The sequence below is a fragment of the Apodemus sylvaticus genome, chromosome 6 (genome assembly GCF_947179515.1).
Source record: "Apodemus sylvaticus chromosome 6, mApoSyl1.1, whole genome shotgun sequence".
NCBI lineage: Eukaryota > Metazoa > Chordata > Mammalia > Rodentia > Muridae > Apodemus > Apodemus sylvaticus.
The window spans coordinates 131,627,683-131,652,082 of record NC_067477.1 but is presented as its reverse complement, the minus strand read 5'-3'; the positions used below and the strand labels follow the sequence as shown (position 1 = coordinate 131,652,082).

Sequence of the window (24,400 nt, the reverse complement as noted above, 5' to 3'; positions counted from 1 at the left end):
CCACGCGCGGAGAGGAAGCGCAAAGTCTGCAGGCAAAGCCGCGACCGGGTTGCTTGCTTTGAGAAATCCTTTGGGGCGGCCTTAGAAGCCGACCAGGGTTCCCAACAGTCTCTGGCAAAGGCTCATCCAGATGCCGTCCGCTCCCCACTTCAAACCTCGCACCTAGGTCCTCACCTCTGCACCCCTCCTTCTCTCCTGCTTCCTTCCTTCGGGGATTGTTTAAAGGAGCCGGGGGGAGGTGTGCCTATCATCCCGATGGCCCCGAGGCTCCGGGCAGCTCGCATCTCGCCCCGCGCACCCCTCCCGGCCACTGCGGGCGGGGGCGCACGGCGTCACGAGGCGGGGAGCCCGAGGTCCGGGGCGGGGCGCCGGGGAATCCCAGCCCGAGCGAGCCGGGAGGTGCGGGCGCGGGCGGGCAAGGAGGTGCGCGCGGAGGGAGCAGAGCGCGCGGAGCCGGCGGGCGAGGAGGAGGACGGCGAGGGAGGCCCCGCCCCCGCCTCCCGGAGCCCGCTCCTCGCCGCCGCCGAGCCCGCTCACTTTGCCTTTCGCCTCTGGACGGCGACCGGGCTGCGAGCGCCAGGGACCCGGCAGACTTGCCCACGGAGCCTCGGCTAACGCTCGCCCTCCGGGAGACCGGCGCCACCTGGAGCTGCGGCCAGCCACCCGGACTCCGAAGGGAGCGAACCCGGGAGCGAGGGGCGGCGGCGCTGACACCGCGGAGGACGCGGGTGGTGCGGGGCGCGAGCCCCCGGGGGAGCGCGGGCCCCGACGGCGCGGCCACCCCGTGCGCGCAGCGGCCAGGCCCCCGGGGCGGCCAGCCATGACCTTCGGGCGCGGCGGGGCGGCCTCGGTGGTGCTGAACGTGGGCGGCGCCCGGTATTCGCTGTCCCGGGAGCTGCTCAAGGACTTCCCGCTGCGCCGCGTGAGCCGGCTGCACGGCTGCCGCTCGGAGCGCGACGTGCTCGAAGTGTGCGACGACTACGACCGGGAGCGCAACGAGTACTTCTTCGACCGGCACTCGGAGGCCTTCGGCTTCATCCTGCTGTACGTGCGCGGCCACGGGAAGCTGCGCTTCGCGCCGCGGATGTGCGAGCTCTCCTTCTATAACGAGATGATCTACTGGGGCCTGGAGGGCGCGCACCTAGAGTACTGCTGCCAGCGCCGCCTAGACGACCGCATGTCCGACACCCACACCTTCCACGCGGCAGACGAGCTGGGCCGCGAGCAGCCTCGTCCCGCCGGACCCGAGGCGGCTCCCTCCCGGCGCTGGCTGGAGCGCATGCGGCGGACCTTCGAGGAGCCCACGTCGTCGCTGGCCGCGCAGATACTGGCCAGCGTGTCCGTGGTGTTCGTGATCGTGTCCATGGTGGTGCTGTGCGCCAGTACGCTGCCCGACTGGCGCGCGGCGGCCGCCGACAACCGCAGCCTGGATGACCGGAGCAGGTACTCCGCCAGCCCTGGGAGGGAGCCCTCCGGGTAGGACGCACTGCTTCTTTGCCCGTCCAGTCCGTCCAGTCCCGTCTATCCGTGCCGTCCGTCCGTCCATCCGTCCAGTCTCCGTCCTGTCAGCCTAGAGGCTCAACTAGGCTTTTTCCTGCCCCTGGCGCTCCAATCCTGGGGTGTGAGGGATGTGTGGGTCTTCAACCCCGCCCCTTTCCCAGGCACAGCCAGCGGATGTGCTTGGGTCTCACCTTTTAGAATAAAACCTCCAGGCTTTGTAGTTTAGTTCTGGCCAAATAGCAACCTGCTAATTAGATTTTCCAAACTTTTATTGCTACCACGCAATAATTTGCACGATAATTCGGTTTGAGCTAAGAGCTCTTTGAAATATGTGCCAATACTGGTGGCGTTTGAAAAGACGAAGTCTCATTTCGGTGAAATGTGGTCCGCTTCAGTGCCCACACATTCTGCACACCCTGCCCCTGGCGTAATGTGTGCTGGGATGGAATTGCCGTGTTATAAAGGAGGCTAATTTAGTGATAGGCTCTGAATAATGGATGCTCGTGCCCTTTTCTTCTCTCCTTTCCCACCAAGTGTGGACCCTAGCAAGTTCCTTTCCTCTGTATGGTATTAAAGATTTAGAGTTTCATTCAGAGGGTCTTCAGTGTGGGGAAGAAAACAAAAACAGCTATTACCTTGGGAGAGAAGAAAAAGCGAAACTTCTCCAAACCCAGAAACAGGAGTCGGCCATTGAAGTGTCTCCCTCCTGCCCCCCACTTTACTAGGATGAAAAGAAAATACTTCAATCTTTCCTGAGATCGTGCTTACCTCTTAATGGTGATAACACTCTACTGTTTTTAGAACAAGTGAGTTTATTTTGCATATTTGGTGGGAGGAATAAGCAGACTAAAGTTGGACTTTCAGAGCAGACAGCCATTTTGGGCATAAAACCCAAACTGTATCTCTTTCGCCCTTTGTTTGATAACTCTTCTGGGAGTCTTCCCCCCATTCATTTTCTGTCCTGATTTTTCTCTCCGTTCACTTTCAAGTCAAGGCTGAACCCTGTAATCTGTCCCTGGTGGGCCTGGGTATGCTAGAACTGTGGCATGTGTAGGTACAGCAGTGCCTCACCTCCACAGAATGTTCTTCCTCTGTGTATGAATCTTAGGAGTGACTACAGTGGACTGGTAGCACAGAACCCAGTGCCAGCATGCCATCCTGGCACGAAATCCAAGATCTGAGCTTTGAAAAGAAGAAAATTAGGAAACTCATCTTGTTTTGTGTGTTGGGTTGGGTCTCCATTTCACAGATAGAAATTGCTTCCTTGGTGCTTCAGAAATACAATGATATTAACTTCCCTATATAAATAAAGTGACCTTGATCTTTTTTTTTTTTTGAAAGCGTCATAAAAAAATGAGCCCCGAGTGACCGGCTTTGAAAGGACTCATCAGTAACTGTGGAATTCAGAGGTTAGTGATGGACAGGGCTCATTAGCCAAGGCAACAGGAGCGTTGACTGATAGGTGGATTATGAGGGAGTTGATTCCGGCAACCAAGTGAGTGACAACTTTTTTTGAAGGAAGGAGAGAGTTTAGGGAGGAAGGTGGTCCTTGTAAGGCATTTGGATGAATACTAATTTTGGATAGATAGAGAGACTGAAGAAACCCAAAAGGGAGGAGACAGATAAAAGAGGCTGCAGAGGAAGTGAAGAGATAGAGTAAGGCTCAGTTTGTGTATACGTAGCCTAAGTATGTATATAATTATTCAAGTCTAACTGTTTCCTAGATACGCAGATATTTCAGGCGTATGCATGTTGTTCTTGGCTTAATGGCCCAGTTTTAAGCTTCTTTCTATGAGTAGGTATAAGAGAGCCCCGTGTGTGATCCCAGGTAAACCACAGCATGGCGGAATAGTAAGGATGTTGTTGCACAGGAAGCCCCTCGCTGGCCTCCTTCAACAGAGACGTGGCAGCTGGCATTTTACAGTCGCCAGTTCCTGCCAGCCTGTGGCCGCCAGAATGAGCCCTCGTCCTTCTGAGAGTTGACATAGAATTCCCTCCGTTCCCTTGAGGCTAACCTTAACCCCAACACCCCCCCCCCAGGCAAGTGACCTGCCACTGATGTAGATCCCCAGCCTCAGAGCCCCCTACTCTCGATTCATCTCATCACAGGTTCTAAGTGTCCCTCCCGAGTGCCCGTTGTTCCAGTCACTGCTGCTGTTCCACACTCTTAACTTTTTCTCCTAAAGAAAAGTTGATGTAGGACTGCTGGGTCTTCAGGAGTTGAATTATTCTGAGAAAGCCTTCAAGGTCACAGAAGAGGGAACAGAGGCATCCTTGGAAGTCTGTGCACTGTCCAACACTGGCAGGGGGCGTCACTTACATAAACGGGTTTATGCAACCTGCACAGTCCTGTGTCTTGCTGAAGAGCAAAATAGGAGAGTCTTCCAGTAAAAGGAACAGCGTGGGCACAGGCATGAAACTTGTATGTTATGTTTAGGGACTGAGAACCGGTGGTAGAGTGAGAGGTGGCTGGGGAGCCTGGTCTAACAACGCAAATAACAATGTTTTGCAGCATGGCTAACCTATTGGCCAGTTGTATCATTTGTATTGAGAATCTTATCCTTAGACAGTAGCGTGTCAAGTGTAGGTAGCATGATGGCAGAGGGAGGGGATGGGGCATAAGGAAGATAGTCGTCATGCCTGTCTTTCTGCCAACTCAGGCTCAATGCTGGAGGGTCAAAAGATGGAGCCTGTACTACATGGTGAGTCCCCAGTTATGTCACAGCGAGACCCTGTTCTCCCTGTACACACACCTGGCTCCCAATTCGGGGCCTGGGGATGTTAACTCAGTACTAAAAGTACTCTGGCAAAAGTCCTTAGGTTCGATTCCCAACCCTGCAAAAACAAGAGTTGAAAGTCTTTGGGCAGGGTCTGAAAGCTTGTATTGCTCTGTGCTTGTGAAAATAGAGACTAAGTAACAGCTGTGGTGCTTACTAGGGAGAATTGAAATTCCTCCAGAGCATCTTAAAGGGATCCCCACCCCCACCCCTCCCCACCCCAGGCGCACTGGCAGGGTACTGAGCACCACCTGCAGGCTCACCACACCTGCTCTCTTGTTCCTAAGCCACCTCTATGCCCCTCACTGTTTTCTAAGCCCCTCATTTCTAACCTAATGAAATGGATCATTCACTCAGCTCAGGTTCTCTTCTGAGCCTTTGTGGGCTGTTTCCTCCCAAACTTGAGGGATTGCTGCTTTGTACTATTTATATGTCATTTCATGTCCTCAGTGGCATTTTCTCATAAACACAGTGCAGCTTTGATGAAAAGCTCCTGAAGGCAGGTGAATGCATTCATAACCCCCCCCCCCCCCCATACCACCATTTTGTTTTTGAGTCAAGTTTTTTTTTTTCCCCTTCTTTCTAGAGACAGATTTGTGTAGATTGTGTTTTGGAACCCTCACTGTAGACCAGGATGGCCTTGAACTGGGAGATCCACCCGTCTTTGACTCCCAGGTGCTGGGATTAAAGGTTTATGCCACCACCGCCTAGCCTCCTTAGTCCTGAGATACAGGTGTGTGTACCATGCCAGATGGAAACACACTTCCCCTTTCTTTATGGGGGATGGGAGATGGGGGAAGAAGGAGGGGTGGGGTTTTGAGACTGGGCCTCATGGCCCAGGGGGCTTGAGATTCTATAGGTTCCAAGGATGACCTTGAATTATTCATCCTACCTGCTTTTTTCTCCCACTTGTTGAGATTCCAGGCATGTACCTGGTTCAGGAGGTGGAATTTGCCCATTCATGTGTGTGTGGGGGTGTGTGTGTGGGGGGGTGTATGTGCCTATGTGAGGGTGTATGTGCATGTTTATGTCCGTGTGCATGTGTGTGTGTGTGCATGTGCAAGAGTGTGTGCATGTGTGCATATGTTTGTGTGTGTACGTGTGCAAGAGTGTGTGTGTATGTGTGTGTCTCTGTGTGTACATGTGCAAGAGTGTGTGTGTGTCTGTGCGTCTGTGCTTGCAGAAATCAAAACAAGAGGTCAGGTACCTTCTTTGGTCACTCTCTACCTTTTTGTTGTTGTTGCTATGTGTATGATTACACCGTTGCGCTCTTCAGACACAGGAGAAAAGGACATCAGATCCCATTGCAGATGGTTGTGAGCCACCATGTGGTTGGTGGGAATTGAACTGGGGACCTGTGGAAGACCGTAAGTGCTCTTAACCTCTGGGCCATCTCTCCAGCCACACTCTACCTTTTTATCTGAGAATTTGAAACGGTCTCCTGCTGAGCCTAGAGCTGACTGGCCTGTAAGCTTCAGGGATTTCCTTCTCCTCCTGTGTTGGCTCTCCAGACCTGTGCTGCAGTTGTTCTTTTAACTGGAAGCTGAGCATCTGAACTCAGGTTTTGGGTGAAGTTCCTTACTAAGAGCCAGCCCTCAAAACTGACATGTCTTTCTTTTGTTATAGTTTTGTTATAGCTGTTGGGGTAACCTTGTGGATTAATTCTAGTTAAAAACACCCGTTAGAAGACAACCACCACGGCCTCATGTTCAAGCAGAATGCTGCCTAGCATTCTGGCACATTTTGCTGTTTATTGAGAAAAAAATGTATGAATATATCATAGTTAAGAAACTATGAGGCTGAGCATGGACCAGCCTGTGCTATATAGAAAGAAAGAAATTCTAAGCATTCAGTACTTAATATGTTTCTGTGACTGTGGTAGGCTCTGTGGGTGCACCTGTTCATTAGAAGGGGTTCCTACTGTTTTGGAGCTTTTAATTTGATAATAGTGGAGTAGGGAGACAGAACACACTGTAAACAAGTACATAAGAATTTTATATTGCAAAAGGAGTCCTGGATATGAGAGAGCCGGCTGTCGGAAACTGGGGGGAAGGGCGTCTGGGCAGAGGAATAGTAGATGCTTTGAGAGGGCAGTGGGCCCAGCTTCCCTACAGAGTGGAAGGACCGCGCTTCTGGTGGGCTGGAATTTACCCCAAAGACCTATACGTGGAGGAAGTTGACAGAGTGCAGAGGACCCTCCATGTGGAAGGGGCGTGCATTTCCTTACAAGAATGACACGAACTTTGGAAGTTTGTTTATTTATTATTTTTATTTTATGTACATTGGCATTCTGTCCTAACATATGCATGTCTCAGACCTCCTGGAACTGGAGTTCTGGACAGTTGTGAGCTGCCTTGTGGGGATTGAACCTGGGTCCTTTGGAAGAGCAGCCAAAGCTTTTAATTGCTGAGCATTAGCCCAAGAAGTAGGTTTTTGGTGTTTTGTTTGTTTGTTTATTTAATGTATGTTTCACCTTCATATATGTCTGTACCACACATAGGCCTGGTGCCTGTGGAAGTCAGAAGAGAACATGGATCTCCTAGAAGGGAAGCTATCGATAGGTTTTGAGTTACCAGGCAGGTGCTAGGAATGGAACCTGGGTTGTCTTTAAGAACAAGTGCTTGGTGTGTGTGTGTGTGTGTGTGTGTGAGAGAGAGAGAGAGAGAGAGAGAGAGACAGACAGACAGACAGCCAGCCAGCCTAGGGAACTCAGACAGGTTGTCAAGCACCCTGAGCCACGTCCCCAGCCCAGCGTATCAGTGAGAGATGCTGTAAGACCCATCTGGGAAGAGGGTGGGCCTTCGGCATGGGGGCGTGGCTGTGGAGAAGGTGAGAGCTTGGACGGGCCAATGATGTATTTTAGGATCTCTCCTGGAGCAGGTGCAGGAGCTTTCCATCACTGATAAACTATGAGGAGGAACAACTTGAAAGGAAGGATTGCTTCGTCTTGGCTTATGGCTTCTAGGTTTCAGTCTACGGCCTTTTGGTCCTGTTGCTTTGGGCCTGGAGAAGTACAGGCTCTCATGGCTGGAACCCAAGGTGTGGGTCCATGCTTGCCTCATGTCCAGGAACCAAAGGGAGTAGAGCTATCTTCCATGGGGTCTGCATCCTGTTTGATGACATTGTGAGGACCCCCATAGAGTTGATGAGAAAGGAATCAGAACATTTCCCATACCATATGACTTTAACTATCTCACCGAAAGGACTGTGACATCATGCTGGTCAACATCTGCAGTGAACGCACTTAATCTTTGGGTGAATATGTGGATTGTCCAGGCAAAGCAGATTCTTTCCACTTGGCTTTGAGCCATGGTGGCCTGGACTTCTCCAGGCCCGAAAGGCCTGACTGGATCCTGGAAGGCAGTTTTGCTTCTGCCTAGAGTCTCCTGACACTGCCAAGGAGAAATTGTGTTCTTTTTGAAACTTTGGCCTACAGACAGGTTGCCTTGTAAGAGTACTAAGCATCAGGCTGATGTGGGGGCACATGGACAGCTAAGCAGGAAGCATGCATATGTGAGACCACCCTGACTTACGTAGTGAGACCCGATATCAGAAAGGGGCTGGAGAGGAAGCTCAGTGGTTAAGAGCACTTGATACTCTTGAGGAGGACCCCAAGTCTGTTCCCAGCACCTACACGGAGGCTCAGAAGCAGCTACAGCTGCAGTTCCAGGGGGGTATGTCGCCTTCTTGTGGCTTCTGGTGGTACTGCATGTGTGGAACACCAGCAATCCACAGTGATGAAGCACACATACATACAAAGTAAAAGTAAATCAGTCCGTTTAAGAAATGAAAAACAGCCGGGCGGTGATGGCACTCGCCTGTAATCCCAGCACTCTGGGAGGTAGAGGCAGGTGGATTTCTGAGTTCGAGGACAGCCTGGTCTACAGAGTGAGTTCCAGGTCAGTCATGACTACACAGAGAAACCCTGTCTTGAAAAACCAAATCCAAAAAAAAAAAAAAAAAAAAAAGAAAAGAAATGAAAAACATGGCCTAGAGAGATGGCTCAGCGGTTAAGAGCACTGACTGCTCTTCCAAAGGTCCTGAGTTCAATTCCCAGCAACCACATGGTGGCTCACAACCACCTGGAATGGAACCTAATGCCCTCCTCTGGTGTTTCTGAAGACAGCAACAGGACAGTTTACTCACATACATAAATTAAAGATTTATTTCTTTATTATATGTAAGTACACTGTAGCTGTTTTCAGACACACCAGAAGTGGGAGTCAGATCTCATTACGGATGGTTGTGAGCCACCATGTGGTTGCTGGGATTTGAACTCAGGACCTTTGGAAGAATAGTCAGTGCTCTTAACCACTGAGCCATCTCTTCAGCCCCACATACATAAATTAAATAAGAAGAATTAAAAAAAAAAAGAAATGAACAACATGCTAAACATTGCTATTTTAGAAAAACGTCCCCTTTGGTCGCTGCTATGACATGCCAGCTTCTGTCGGGCAGGCTGAGTGCAACGCTGAGTCTTGATCCTTTACCCATGGGCTCTCGTGTTCTCCATCAGTCTCAAGTGTTCTGGGGTTTTAGCCAGATGTGCAAAGCCTTAGGATACTTTTGATCTGTTCTTTAGCAGTTCTTTGTTACATGAGGGGATTTGGATCTTTAATTTGTATTACTTTGTTGTGGTGATAAGAATTTGAGGAGAATGTAAAATGTTTAACTTTCTTGTGTTATTTTAAGCAGCTGTTGAGGAAATTTAAATAATCAAACCGAAGCAGCAAGGTGATAGAAATTTAAAAATCAATTGTGTTATTTCCACTGCCTTTTGTGTTCAATATTACATAAACCCAGTAGGCTTTGGAATGTGTTAGAAATAAGAGCAGTATTTGAAATCACAGGCGAAAGGTCTCTGGGCTTTCACTTGCCAGATAAGGTGGTTATTTGTAGAAGTTGGTAATTAATAGATCTCTGATAAGATTGGATGGAACTTGGGACCTCAGTTAAACCCTGTTCTTTCATACTGGACTTTTAAGTGTGGGTAGTGTGTTTTATGTCTGCTGCCAGTTTTACAGTTCTGTGGAAGACTTATTTTGTCATACCTTTTTTTCTTCTAATAAAGTGCTTTTTCTCTCATTTTGGTGAAGAAGTCATTTTAAATGCTCTTTATTTGTCTATTTTTAATGAAATCTCCACCTATTGGGCACCGTTGAGCTGTAGCGTGTCCCACTCTCCTCGGCCCGGTGCAGGCTCCGTGCTGTCCTCCTGGCCTCAGGCTTGCTGTGTAGCTGAGGGTGACCTTGAACCCTTCTTCCTCCATCTCTTCAGCCCCCAAGGATTTGCTTCTTTCACGTAGCGATGCATCTTGAAACTCTTCACATACCATTTCATTTTTCTCCTCCTCCTTCTCTCTTAACGGGATCTGGCTGTAGAGCCCAAGTTGGCCCTGAAATTCTAATCTCTCATCTACTTCCCTAGCAGGGGGATTATAGGTATTCAACACTGGGCCTGGTACTTTGTTCTTCCTAATGTCTGCACAGAATTCCAGTGTATAATTAAGCCAGGATTCACTCAGGGAGCATGGAGACTGTTTCATCAAGATGGTTTCCCTCACACAGTGTGGAAAATGGACTCTAATTCTCCTCTCACCAACCACTGCCTGGGGTTCTCTCTGCTACACACTTCTCATAAAAAGACGAGAGTGGGAGGCAGATCTCACAGAAGAGAATTGTATTCACTGCTCAATAGGAGTGGTCACGCCAGAGGGACCCTGATACCTGTGGGCCTGACAACAGCTTCAATAATAGGAAGTAATAGCTATAATATCGTGTGTGTGTGTGTGTGTGTGTGTGTGTGTGTGTGTTTGTAGACCAGACCCTTAGGTAGAGTTTAAAATTTCTTGGCTTTTTTTTTCTGTTGTTATACTATGTCTTGTTATCTTTCTGTTCTATCTGTTCTCTCTCTCTCTCTCTCTCTCTCTCTCTCTCACACACACACACACACACACATACACACACACACAAACACAGACACACAATGAATGTTTTCTACTGTAGAGATTGAACCATGCATAGGCAAGTTACAATCCATACTATTTTAACCGTATGGTTTGGTTAGGAGTTTACAGAAGTATAAAACGTGCCAGAATTGTCTGTGCTCTTCACCACACCCAGCTCACTGGTTGGTTTTTAGGTTTTTTTTTTTTTTTTTAATGTTTTTTTTTTTTTTTTTTTTTCCCGAGACAGGGTTTCTCTGTATAGCCCTGGCTGTCCTGGAGCTCACTCTGTAGACCAGGCTGGCTTCAAACTCAAATTCACCTGCCTCTGCCTCCCAGAGTGCTGGGATTACAGGCGTGCACCACCACTGCCTGGCTGGTTGGTTTTTAAATACCAAAAGAATAAGTACTATGTCTGACGGTGTAACGACCTGTAAGTTCCAGGCAGGCATACTGCCTGAAATGAGAAGCCCCAAACAATTTTAAAAATGAACCAAGGCAAAACCGACGGACCTCGTGACTCAGTGTTGTGTGGCACTCAGATTTCAGCTTCTGTGTTAGATCTTATTGACAATCAGCTACAATGATTCTTTGACACAGTGTCTGACAGAATTGAGCAGCTGTGATGTGGCCTTCGGCAGAGCATGGTGGTGCATGCCTATAATCCCAGTGCTCGGGAGACAGTCAAGAGGACCAGGTGTTCAAGTTTGAGGCCAACCTGGGCTACATGAGAAAAGCAACCCCCAAAAGAGACAGTTTGTACCTCAACGCCTGGCTGGGCAGAGAGGACGCTTGCCAGCCCCTGCCCCTGAGAAATAAGTGTCTCACTCCACACGGTTTGGTGGTTCAGGAGGCCCGATCCTAGGGTTTGCCCATGCCAAGTTCTTCCTTTGAGTTGTATCCTGTTTTATTTAATAAAACATTTTATTTTGACACAAAGTTTTCCTAGGTTGCCTCAGCTGGTCTTGAACTCACTAAGAACTTGAACTGTGATCATCCAGCCTCAGCGGGGGTAACAGGCTTGTACCAGGCCCGAGTCGAGCTAGAACTTTATTCCTCTGTGTCCGGTGGAGTGTCCTCAGGCGCAGAGGGTCTCCAGGCCCGATTTCCTCCTTTACAGAATTCAGCCTAGCGTTTGCACTACCTTCTCCTGTGTCTGAGAAGACCAATGACTGAGTTATTTCTATCGAATCTGATATTAGATGCTGCCCTGACCCACAAATTGTCCTGCTTTCTCCCTGGTTGGACTTACTATGTCTTAGTTGGGGTGGGCTGAGAACTTTTTTTACTCTGGGAGGGGAAATCAGGTTTTCATAAGCTAACAACTATCTTATTAAGATTTGCCTAGTTCACATTTATTTATTATTTTTCATGTTATTTATTTTTACTTATATGAGGACACCATAGCTGTTTTCAGACACATCAGAAGAGGGCATCAGTTCTCATTACAGAAGGTTGTGAGCCACCAGGTGGGTTCTGGGAATTGAACTCAGGACCTCTGGAAGAGCAGTCAGTGAGCCATCTCTCCAGCCCTCTTTTTCTTTCAAGGCAGGCTCTTACCATGTAGACTAGGCTGGCTTCAAACTCAGACATCCACCTGCCTTGAGTCTCCACAGTGCTGGGATTAAAGGTGTGTACCATCACCCCTGACCTAACTCACATATAATATTTATTTATTTAATGGCAGTGTTGGGGTTTCCCAGGACCCTGTGCATGTAGGAAAAGAGTCCCACCACTGAGTGGGTGCCAGTCTATTTTCTTTTATATTTTTAGAGCCAGGGCCTCTCTGTGTGGCCCTGGCTGACCAGGAACTCCCAGGATGGACTTGACCTCACAGAGATCTGCTTGTCTTTGCCTCTCTGGGTCTGGGATTGAAATAGTGTGCTGCTAGGCTCAGTGTCATGCCAGTGTTTTGGTGTTGATTTTCAGACAAGGTCTTTCTTAGTTGCTTAGACTGGAGTGGACTTTTTTTTGTAGCCCAGGTAGGCCGCAAGTTTATGATCCACCTGCTTCAGGTGTCTGCATAGGCCACCGTGGTCGGGCCATTTATACCCGCCCCCCTTTCTCACATATTGCACACATTCTCTCTTAATTTTTTAGATTTAAACATTTGAATTTAGAACTTCATATATGTATATAAGGTGTTGTGATCGTCTCCACTCTCACCCTCATTTATAACATTCCTCCGTCTAGATGAGCTTGTCTGGATGTGCGCGCCTCAGGGACCTCGGAAGTTCCCTGCGTGGGAGTTGCTTGTGAGATGGTACTGTGGGTGCAGGTAGAAACGACTCTGTTGCTGTTGGAGGCTGTGCCCATAGTTCGGCCCACATGTACTCCATCCTGGTAAATCCCTGTGGTGAGTCAGGGGGGTATGGATGACTCTACCTGCAACCACAGCTGGGTCCTGTTCAATCAGGGCTGAGCACCTTAGCAGCATATTAGAAGTTTATGATTTGGGGGCCATTGACATAGCTTAGAGTGGTGGTTCTCGGCCTTCCTAGAGCTGTGTGTTTTTTTTGTTTGTTTGTTTTGTTTTTTTTGTTTTGTTTGTTTGTTTTTTCATTTGAGACAGGGTTTCTCTGTATAGCCCTGGCTGTCGTGGAACTCACTCTGTAGACCAGGCTGGCCTCGAACTCAGAAATCTGCCTTCCTCTGCCTCCCAAGTGCTGGGATTAAAGGCATGCGTGCCACCACTGCCTGGCATGCTGTGACTTTTTAATACTGGTCCTCATGTTGTTGTGACTCCCAACCATAGTATTATTACTAGTTTGTAACTGTAATTCTGTTACTGTTAAGAATTGTAATGTAAATATTTTATATGCAGATCCCTGTGAAAATGACCCAGAGGTTGGAAACCACTGCCTGAAAGGGAAAAAAAGCATTTGATGCTGAGATCTGAATGTCTGAGATTGACCCCTGGAGTCCACATAGTGGAAGGAGAGAGCTGACTCCCGCAAGTTGTCCTGTGATTTCTACATGAGTGCTGTGATACACACACACACACACACACACACACACACACATACACAGGTACATACACACACAGATACACACATGGATACACACAGATATATACACATACATACACATGTGTACATACACACAGACAAATAAATAGAAAATGTTTATGATTTTATATGAATATTAAGCATGCTTAAGAAACAGGAAATGGAACCTACTGTGGAGAATCACTCCTATAATCTCAGTACTCAGGAGGCCAAGGCAGGAGAATCATGAGTTTGAGGCCAGCTTGGGTAAATAGAAAGCCAGTGTTTCAGAAAACACCAAAGGGGCGCACGCCTTTAATCCCAGCATTTGGGAGGCAGAGGCAGGTGGATCTCTGAGTTTGAGGCTAGCCTGGTCTACAGAGTGAGTTCCAGGACAGCCAGGGCTACATAGAGAAACAATGTCAAGAAAAACCAAAATAAATAGATAGATAGATAGATAGATAGATAGATAGACAGAGTGAGTTCCAGGACAGCCAGGGCTACATAGAGAAACATTGTCAAGAAAAACCAAAATAGATAGATAGATAGATAGATAGGTAGGTAGATAAAAGAAAGAAAAATAAACCCCCAAAGGGGCATTGGTTTGTAGCTGCCCCTGTGGTACAGGGAGACCCAGCCCTGGTCCTCAGAGACTTTCAGCAGATAAAGGAGCCAGAGGGTCACTGATGAGAAGATGCTGTGGGCAGGAAAGGTGGAGAGGTCCGAGCTGGCCGTTGACCAGCATCGGCGTCCTGCAGTGCCGTGGAAGCGGCATCACAGCCAACCCGAGTCGTTGTGTCTCCACCACGGTGGACTCGGGTTTTTTTTTTTTTTTTTTTTGGAATTGTTTTTTTGAGATGAGACAGGGTTTCTCTGTGTAGCCCTGGCTGTCCTGGAATTCACTCTGTAGACCAGGCTGGCCTCGAACTCAGAAATCCGCCTGCCTCTGCCTCCCAGAGTGCTGGGATTACAGACGTGCGCCACCACCGCCCGGCAGACTCAGGTTCTTAAAAAAGGATCATCTGAGGTGTCCTAGACAAAGCAAACAAATCATTGATTTTCCTCATAATTTGCCCCTTGGTACCTATCTGTAATTTAAAAACAAACAGCTGTGTCAGAGTGCCGGACTTTAGCTTAGAATCATGGGCTCTGCCGCCGCACGGTGACACCAACCCTGGTGTATGTTTTTAAATAATCTGTGTGAAGATGCAGAAAGCACTTCTGTGTGTGGTGACATATGATTGTCTCAAAGGAGAGCATTTTTCATGTGGCTGAGGTGTGGGCTGAACCAGCAGCTCCCCAAAACATGACTGATATTCTGATATTCCACATTTATTCAGAGTCGAAGGCAGAGCAGATGTTTCTCTTGAAATGAATTAGGTAAGTCTGCTTAAGGAGAACAGGGGACCGTGTATGCTGCTATTGATCAAATCCATTCTTGAAGGTAAAAATTAGAAATTCTACAAACTTCCTGGCCATGGTGATGTGAGCCACTGGTCTCAGCACTCAGGAGGCTGAGGGGTTGAGAAGTTGGGGTCAGCCTAGGCTACATAGTGAGTTCTAGGCTAGCCTCAGTAACAGCATTAAAGACTTCATACAGCCCTGTCAGTAGTTTATAATGTGCACCACTCAGCTTGGTGGTTTATCCTGAGTGACCAATCCCGGATGTCACAGGATTATGCTGCTGCAAAAGAACCCAGTTCAGAGGTAGATGCTTGCCCAGATGCTGGGAAAACTGCCACCCTTGGAGGTTTGGTATAGTCAAAGAAAATTCCTGCAGCCATGTGAAAAGGTCAGTCAAATTTCCTTTTCTTTTCTTTCTTTTTTTTTTTTTTTATATATTGAAGATTTTTAGAAACTGGAACCTGGAAAGATTGCTCATTGGTTAGAAGCGCTTACTCTTTTTTTTTTTTTTAAAGATTTATTTACTTATTTCATGTATGTAAGTACACTGTAGCTGTCCATAGACACACCAGAAGAAGGCATCGGATCCCATTACAGATGGTTGTGAGCCAGTATATGGTTGCTGAGAATTGAACTCAGGACCTTTTGAAAAGCAGTCAGTGCTCTTAACCTCTGGGCCATCTCTCCAGCCCTCATGCTCCCTTTTTTAATATTTGATTCCTAGCACCCATACTAGTTGGCCCACAACTACCTGTAACTCCAGTTCTGGGTGTCGGGGAAGGGAGGCTGTCTCTAATCTCCGTGGGCGCACGTACTCGTGTGCACATAGACACACCAATATGCACATAGACAAACCAAAAAATTTAAATCTGTATATGTGTGTCTGTGTGTGTATGCGTGCGTGGGTGCAGGTGCTGTGGGAGCCAGAGAGGGTGTCAGATGCCCTGGAACTGGAATTCCAGGTAGTTGTGAGCTGACCTACGTGCGTTCCAGAAACTGAACTTGGGTTCTCTGTGATCTGACGAGCCAGCTCACCTGCCCCATTATTGTCTGTTGGACAGGATTTTATGGTGTGCACAAAGCTGGTCTTTGCCTCCTCAGCTCTGGGATTATGGGAAAGGGCCGCTGGGCTGGTTGATGCAATGGAGGCGCCATACTCAGGAACTCACGCGTGCTGGACAAGTACTCTAAACGAGCTACATTCTCAGATCTAGTTACTACTATTTAAAATGAATTAACAAATGACTCAAAAATTCCTACCTCATATCTAATATAAGGATTGGCGGATAAAACCTACATGAAAGCAAAGGTGTCTTGAAAGCAGCCAAGTAATACCTCAGTTTTAGTGCAGAATGCAAGCTGACGGCTGCAGACAAGCCTTGCTGTTGCCCTCTTCCAATTGCTTCTCCTAACAAGCACCCTGTTCACCCTCCCCAAGGTAAAAATACGTATTTGTGGGGCCGGAGAGACTGCGCAGCAGGTAAGAGCCTTTGTTGTTCTTGCAGAGGACCCAGGTTCGAGTCCCAGCACTCACGTGGAGGCTCACAACATCTGTCACTCCAATCCCAAGAGTTCTGGTGCCCTTTTCTGGCCTCTGCAGGAACCAGCTGTGCACTTGACCCACATGCACGCGTGCAGGAGGCACAACTCGAACACACAAAATAAATGTAAAAGGAAAAACATTTAAATCTATTTGTGCTGGATATGGTGACCCTCATCTTTAATCCCAGTACTCAGGAGGCAGAGGCAGGAGGATCTCTGTGAGTTCCGGGCCAGTCAGGGCCATCATCTTTTCTCAAAATGTGTGTGTGTGTGTGTGTGTAACTTAGAGATTGGTAACTCTCTCCACATTATTAATTAATTTTGAGGCAGAGTTTCTCCCTAATCCTGGAACTTACCAGTTGGCTAGACTGGCTCACCAGCAAAACCCAGGGATTCTCCTGTCTCTGCTTCGCAGCGTGGACTGCTGTGTTGCTTGATTTTTTTTTTTTAATGTGGGCATTGGATATCTAAACGCCACTCCTCATTTTTATGTAGTAAGTACCTAACCCACTGAACCTTCCTCCCTGTGTCTGGGACCTGGAACCCGGGCTGTAGACCAGGCTGGGATTGGAGTTGTAGTGATCCTCCCCGCTCTGCTCCCGAGTGCTGAGGGTTGAGATTATAGGCATGCGGCACCAGGTCCACTTCGAACTGACACCGCCAAGCAGAAGCCCAGCAGTCATTATATGTTTTGAGCTAAGTAATTTTTTTATGCAGCATTTCCTACAGTGTGTGAGAATGAATGGTCCTGTGATCGGCAGTAAATCCTTCTGCAAGTCAGAAGACTGTCAAGCCTTTGATTTCAGCGCACTTGAAGAATGAAATTGATTTGGCAGAAGATATCATTAGAGTCCATTGTTTCCTTTTTTTAAAAAAAAAATTATTGTAGGGCTGAGGCAGATGCGTGCTGAGAACATCGCCTGGCTTATGGGAGGCCTGGCTTGATTCTCAGCATTGAGAACTTGTCCTAAAGCACAGATAATTGCATTTACAGGGCACGGTTGGTCTTGTATGCACTCACATTATGGAATTTTTTGTTTTCAAGGCAGGGTCTCCATGTGCACCCCGGCTGCCTAGAGCTTATTGTGTAGACAAGGCTGCTTTCTGCTCGCTCGCAGCGACCCACCCGCCCCTTCCTCGGTGCAGGCTGGGCTCCGCACTCTGGCTACGTTGTGGAATCATTAGTCAGGCTAACTAACACGCCTGTTATCTCGTGTGCTCGTCTCATCTCCGTGGTGAGATCTCTGAGGCTTGGTTTAATCTGTCCACTAATAAGCCCATCATTTTATATTTTTTTGTTTTGAGGTTAGGTTTTCTTGTGTCCCACTGGCCTTGAACTTGTAACCTGTGCTGTCTTTGAATTCCTGACTCTCCTGTCGTAATCCCTCGAGTACCGGGTTTATTCAGCGCTGGGGAATGACAGACCCTGCTTTGTGACTACAAGGCAGGCCAGCGGTCTGTCATCTGGGCTACCTCCCAGGCTGGCTCTCTATCAGTTTGGATGCACAGGTTTTGTCTTTACAGTATGTCCTAATGTTCAGACTTTGCAACTGTCTTAACTTTAGGAAGGTGGGCCAGGCTGGGGAGATGGCTTGGCCTGGAAGGGCGTTTGCTGGGTAAGCATGAGGACCTCTGTTCAGATCTCCAGCACCCAGGTAAAACCAGGCGTGACTGTGAGCACCAGGGCCTCCAGTGTGCTTTGGTGGGGGGGTGCGGGGACAGGAGACTATCTGGCTGGATGGCTATCCAGCCTAGCTTGAAGGAAGGAAGGAAAAGGGAAAAAAGGCAAGTTGTAGGTCCAGCAGAGACCCTGTCTTGAGGGAATAAAGTGATAGGGTAGAACCTCCACATCCTCCGGCCTCCATCTGTGCGTAGAAACACACACACACACACACACACACACTCAGTTGTATCAGAATAAAATTGTTGGAGAGGATATATAGTGATTCTAAGTTCTTTCCAGGGTGACCAGCTTTGAGAACACCATGCGTTAGCTCAGCAGAGGCCGACAAGACTGTGGGGTAGTTTAGGGACTGTGTTGCTTCAGGTCAGTAGTCACCACGATGTCACGAGTGTCCAGAGATGAAGGCGGCCAGCGAGGGCATCCAGTTAGATGACGTTCACCACAGGCATGAAGCAACGGTGGCTTCACAGGTAGGGACACTGGCAAGGAAAAAGGAAGTCCTTGATGCCCTTGAGAAGGCATGGGGATGGCTTTTGCCTTTCATGGAAATCTCATTCTTTGTTCCTTTTTGTACAGTGTGTGGCCACAGATGATCGCCAAGGGCCTGGTGTGACACTGTATGTGACACACTGGAGTCAGGCAGACAGTTCTGGTTTTGTTACCATGTGAAGACCTTTGCTCTGTGCACCTTGCGTGTGTGTGAGGCAGAGCGAGGGAAGTAAATGTGTCAGAACTTCCCTTGCATGCCCAGCAACGGCTGGAATCGCCTTAGCTCCCCTGTACCCCATAGTGTGCTGAGGTGATGAGTGACTTCAGTGAAGACCGTGGGGAAGGCGGTGGCGTTGGTGACAAGGTGGGGGAGGGTTGGGGACACCAGCTCTCCTGGCTCTAGAATCTGCTCAGCTGGTGCTGCCGTTCTTACTGCACAGTACACTCTGTCTTTGGTTGTAGAAACGATGCTTGGGGAATTTTGACTCATATTACAAAAGCCAAATTAAAGACCAAATTGAACCTAATTGATAGTTATTGTTATATATGTCACTCAAGAACTAAGTTCAATGAAAAAAGATTTTCTTCAGGCCCTAGAAAGATAACAAATTAAATGTTGCTAGTTAAAAGAACAATATACAATGGGTTTTTTTTTTAAACAAATTGTTCCAATTTCTCAACTAACCCTTATAATTTATTTAAATATTGTTAGCAAGTCGTTATAGTAAATTTCTGAAGAATTTTTCTTAAATATGACAGACTTGAAGATAAAACAAAATTCAGGCATTTTTTTTTAAATGTAGAATTTTCTTATGTCAATCAAAATGTGTTTTCTTTGGATGACAGATACCAAAACTTAAGCAGAACAAATGGGCCTGCAGAGTAAATGAAGTGTGCTTTACATTGGGTGTGTCCGTGCAGGTCTGCAGTCCAGCACTCCGGAGGCAGAAACCAGAGGATCATCAGTTCACGGTCACCCTGACTAGACAGCCATATCAGTTTTGGGGCCAGCTTGTACTACTCAGGATTCTTTCTCAAAAGGAGTGGGGTGCGGAGCAGGCCATTGGGGGAAAATGCCTTTAAAAAGTTGGAGGAGGAAATTATGCGTGAATGTGTGAAGTGTGTAAAAACATGATAGAGGTGGGGCCACGTCCTAGCACTTCAGAGGCTGAGGCAGGGAAGTTGCCTCAAGTTCAAAACTTGCCTGATCTACATGTTGAGTTCCAGGCCAGCCAGGTGTGCAAAGAAAACCCCGCTGGCTGAAGCCAAGAGAGTATAGAACGGTGGATATCTGTGCTCCCATTAACGGCAGCCTCTTTGCTGCTGGAAACCTTCCTTACCCACAGTACTGCCTCCTGACTTTGGTATTCTTATTTCTGTGCATTGAAAATACATTCAAGGGCTGGGGGGAGGCTCAGCGGGAAAAGGGGCTTGCTGCTAAGTTTTATCCCTGGAACCCTTATGGTGGAAGGAGAGAACTGACTCCCACGAGTGGCCTTCTGAGCTCCTCACAGGCATCCAGTTACGTGGTAGGCTGAGGCAGGCGAGTACCACAAATTCAAGTCTAGTCTGGGTTCCTCAGCATGACTGAGGCAAACCTGAGCTACATAATGAGACTAAAATAATAATCATAATAGCATGTGCTCACATACCCGTGTGTCTGTGCCTGTTGGCTCTTTTATAACTGTGATAACTGTCTGAGACGGTCAACTTACAAAGAGAGGTTTTAGTTGGTGCCTGGTTGGTCCTGGCTCCGCTTCTGTGTCTGTGGAGAGACGGTAAGTCACGGTTGAAGCGTATGGTGGAGTAGAATTGCTCACCTCAAAGCTAGAAAATGAAAAAGGAACAGACTAGAGTCCTGCTTTTCACGTCCAGGTTATGTCTTCGGTGACCACCTAAAGACCTCCCCGCCTTGTAAATTCCCACTACCCCCCAATGATAGCACCAAGAGGTCGCCTTTAATGCGGTTGCCTGGGGGATCTTCCCAGGTCAGCCTGCAGAGGTGTCCACAGCAGTAGGAATGGCATTGGCCCAGCCTGCTGCGTGCTCTTCCTGTTGTGCTGCTGCTGATTTCCATAGCTGCAGCCGTTTTGCTTTAACTATAGGAGGCAGAGATGTATCTGTACTCCCATCTGTAAAAGCCTCCATTACTGTAGCACTGCACCGAACAGCTTCGTGCATGACTCAGTGTGCAGATAGGAAAATGGCTTTAATCCATCTACCTAGGACTGATTTGTAGACGGGAAGGTATGCACGTTTCTCTCACTGGCTGCTGGCACTGGTGTGCTGATTTATGCTCTCACCAACAGGGAATAACAGTCTCCGTGCTCAGCTCCCTGGCTGGTTCCAGTTATCAGATTCATGTTGCTGATCGGTGCACATGAAATACCTTTTAAAATAAAATTTATTGAGATGTCATTTATGTGGTTGACAGTGTTTTCAAGTATGCCGTTTGTTGACATCAGACAGATGTCTGCTTGGTGGTTCCTACGGAGGTAGAATGGCTACACTGGAGAGAACCCAGATAGAACTCAAGGCTTAGACAGATGGCCCTGTCATCTGAGGGCGTATTTCCCCATCTTTACACTGGCCATCCCAGCGCTCAGAGGTGGAGGCAGGGCCATAGATTAGTGACTAGAACCGCAGCCCGGGCTATGTGAAATCTTGTCTCAAAAAAACAAAACAGACATTGTTTTCTGCTGGCCTACAAATGTAGGCAGCTCGGCCAGCGTGCACTTCCCTCCCCCAAGGTGTGCAGCCTCCTGCCTCCACCCTGAGTGCTGGGATTGCAGCCTGCATCCCACGCCAGCACCTTGCACCTTGTTTATTTGTTGATTCCTACGATGCATTTGATGTTTTACTACTTCCTTGGGTTTTCTTTCTCTGTCCTGCCTTCCCCACCATTCTTTTGGTTTCTAAGTTCTGCACACAATGTCCAAGAACAAAGACACACTTCAAAGACTTAGAAATGTGTTGGCCATTTTCTACATTCTGGGACAACAGAAGTCCACTTCTGCCTGCCATGTGTACTTAGCTTCTAAATGTTTCCTTTCTATCTTTTTAGAGATTTATCTATTTCTTTATTTTACATGTATGAGTGTTTCCCTGAATGTGTGAGTGTGTGCTATGTGCATGCCTGGTGCCCACAGGGTCTAGAAGAGGATGTCTAATTCCAGGAACAGGAGTTATGGATGGTTGTGAGTCACTACATGGTGCTGAGAATAGATCCTGGGTCCTGTGCAAGAGCAACACGTGCTCTGAACTGCTGAGCCATCTCTCCAGCTCCTTAATTGCTTTTTTAATAACACAAAAATCCTTCAAACACTTTCATCCTAAGTATTCACTGGACTGATAAAACTGCTAGATTTACAAGTAATAAAAATTTTTTATAATATGTATGAATTTAAATATGTCATTAAATTCCATTATGAGAATATGTAGTGCTGGGTGTGATAGTACGCACTTTTAATCGCAGTACTTGGGAGATGGGCATAGCGATCTCTGAATTTGAGGCTACCCTGGTCTATAGGACAAGTTCCAGTACAGGAAACACTTGCTCTTTTTATTTTTTTAAATAATTATTTATTTATTTTATGTATATGGGTACACTGTTGCTGTCTTCAGACACGCCAGGAGAGGGCATCAGATCCCACTACAGATGGTTGTGAGCCACCATGTGGGCGCTGGGAATCGAACTCAGGACCTCTGGAAGAGCAGTCATCTCTCTAACACTGGAACCCTTGCTTTTAACACACACAAAACAAAACAAAAAGAGTGAATTTCTTAAGAAGAGGGGTGACTGGGGGATAAAGCGACTAAGGACACGTGGTGTTCTTGCCAAGAACATCCGTTTGGTTCCTATTACAGTCACCCACCTTTAACTTGAGCTCCATGGGGTCTGAAACACTCTCCTGGCCTCCTCGGGTACCTGTATTCAAAAACATGCCCACGGACGGGGACACACACATACACACACATACACACACACAGGGAACCCTTGCTTTACACACACACACACACACACACACACACACACACAGTTGCTGTCTACAGTGAGAACAAGCTAACTGCGGTCACAGATGACCAGGTGGGCAGTCAGGCTCTGCAGGGACTGTGCTTGAGACCCAACCTAAAAGCCTGATGATGGTCGCCAGGAAAGGTGGACATGCACACGGAGACAGGAGGCTTGAGACACCGGGACTGCCCTGCCTCACGCTTGCTGGGACAAGCAGACAGCGGCCCAGGTGACTGTTAGCGTTATCTGGTGACAGCTGGGTTCAATTCGACTCCGTACTCAAGGCGGATCTTGCTGCCCTCGCTGCCTGTGCGTGCTGTGATTTTGGCTGGTGGATCCAGAAGATCCAGCCTGGGTTGCTCTAGTCCTGTTGCTCAGGGCCTGTGGTTGGTTGGGCAGGATGGGGGCGGGGGTGGCGAGCACGGCGGCAGGGAGCACTATCCTGTAATGACTGTCTGAAATGACCCTCATAGGCTTGTGTGTTTAAACCCTTGGCTCCCAGGTTGTGATGCTCATTTTGGGGAGACTAGAACTTTAGGAAGTCAGCCTCACTGGAGAACGGGGGTGGGGGTGGTGGGGGTGGTGGGGGTGGGAGGGTGACTTTGGGGGGTGCTTGGGGGATGTTAGCCCTGCTCCTTTCTCTCATGTGCTCCAATTCCCCATCTGTCAGATAACTGAGGAGCCCCCTCCTCGTGACCTTGCTGCTAAGAGCTTTGCCTTGGCTTCTGCACGTGGGGTGTGACCTTCCTCACGGTCTGAGCCGGCGTGAACCCGCCTTGCCTGGGCCTTCATCCAGCCGGGAGAAAAAATACAGAGCTTTATTAATGGAGTTTTTTTCTTCTTTTTTAGTCAGGGCCTCTCTTCCTAGCCCAGACTATAGGGAGCTGACTGAATAGGCAGGCCAGGCTAGCCTCTCTCTTACAATCCTCTGCCTCTGTCTCCACCACCGAAGTACAGGTCACGTGGCAACTGCAATTCTCCAGCCCTGTTTAAACTGTTTTTATATGTATATTGGAAACTGTCTGCAGAAGTGTCCTCCACCCCAGCCTCTGAAGTACTATTGAGGTCTTGATGTTTGTAGCGAGTACTTAATATACAGAAATTAAATGAAAATCTGAATTGAACTCTGGGTACATTATTTATCTGTAGTTAGAAAATGGCAAATAATACCAGTCAAAATGACTTCACTTTTAAAAATTACTCTTTTGAAGTTTATTTTCTACATTTATAGCTACAGTATTTATATCTACATACATATTCTGCAGTTGCTCTGTAGCTATAAAGCTATAGTTGGAATCAAAATGGTAAAATGTTATTAAAGAAAAGAAGTGGTATCTGTTTTTACAGGATCTTGTTTGAAGAGGGGAATGGGTGGTAATCCCTTCTCGCCTCATGATTCTTTTAGGACTGAGTTGCCATTTCAATGCAGAGGCCGTGGAGCTCACGGTGGAGCTCTGGATGGAAAGGGAAGGGGCAGTCTTTGTTGAAGGGGTTTCTTAGGGCATCCTTGAGGGTCACCCTGTAGATGGAGGTGCTGTGTTGGGAGCCGGAAGTTGCTCTGTGGAGCTGAGAGGACCCAGGTGGGATGGAGAATGAGGCCTGGGAGGGTCTGGGCTTTTGTGGCTTCTCTAGTAATCCTTTTAGAGCCACAGGTTTGGGGTTGTGCACCGTGGCTGCCCACCTAGAACACGGTAGTCTTCTGAAAGCCAGGCTACGGCTTTGTTGAGAGATTGCCCCCAGTTCTCCGTCAGTCAGACAGACTCCGTGTTCCTGCTTCTCAGGCACCACTCCAGCCGTAAGGACAGAGCAACCCTGGCTCTGCAGGAAGGTCGGAAGCCAGCCAAACGATGGGACTGACCGCATTCCTGAGTTAGTTCTGCTCCTAAAAGATGATGACTGCTTTCCCACCTGTCACAAAAGCCAGGGGAGGCCTGCGAGAGGGCTTGTGGCCAAAGTGCATTCGCACAAGCTTGGGTTTGATTCCCAGGACCCAGGTGAAGGAGGAAGGAAGGAGGAAGGAGGAAGGAGGGAACCACTCTGAAGAAGAGAAAATGGTCA

General features: G+C 48.1%; 1 protein-coding gene across 1 annotated transcript in view; it reads left to right on the top strand.

Moving 5' to 3' along the window:
* The window catches only part of Kcng3 (potassium voltage-gated channel modifier subfamily G member 3), a 52,104-nt gene that overhangs the window by 8,892 nt on the left and 18,812 nt on the right, over window positions 1–24,400 (top strand). The window contains exon 2 of the mRNA XM_052186763.1: window positions 226–1,443. Coding sequence (XP_052042723.1) covers window positions 226–1,443 — 1,218 coding nt within the window. The remainder of the gene's footprint in view (window positions 1–225; window positions 1,444–24,400) is intronic.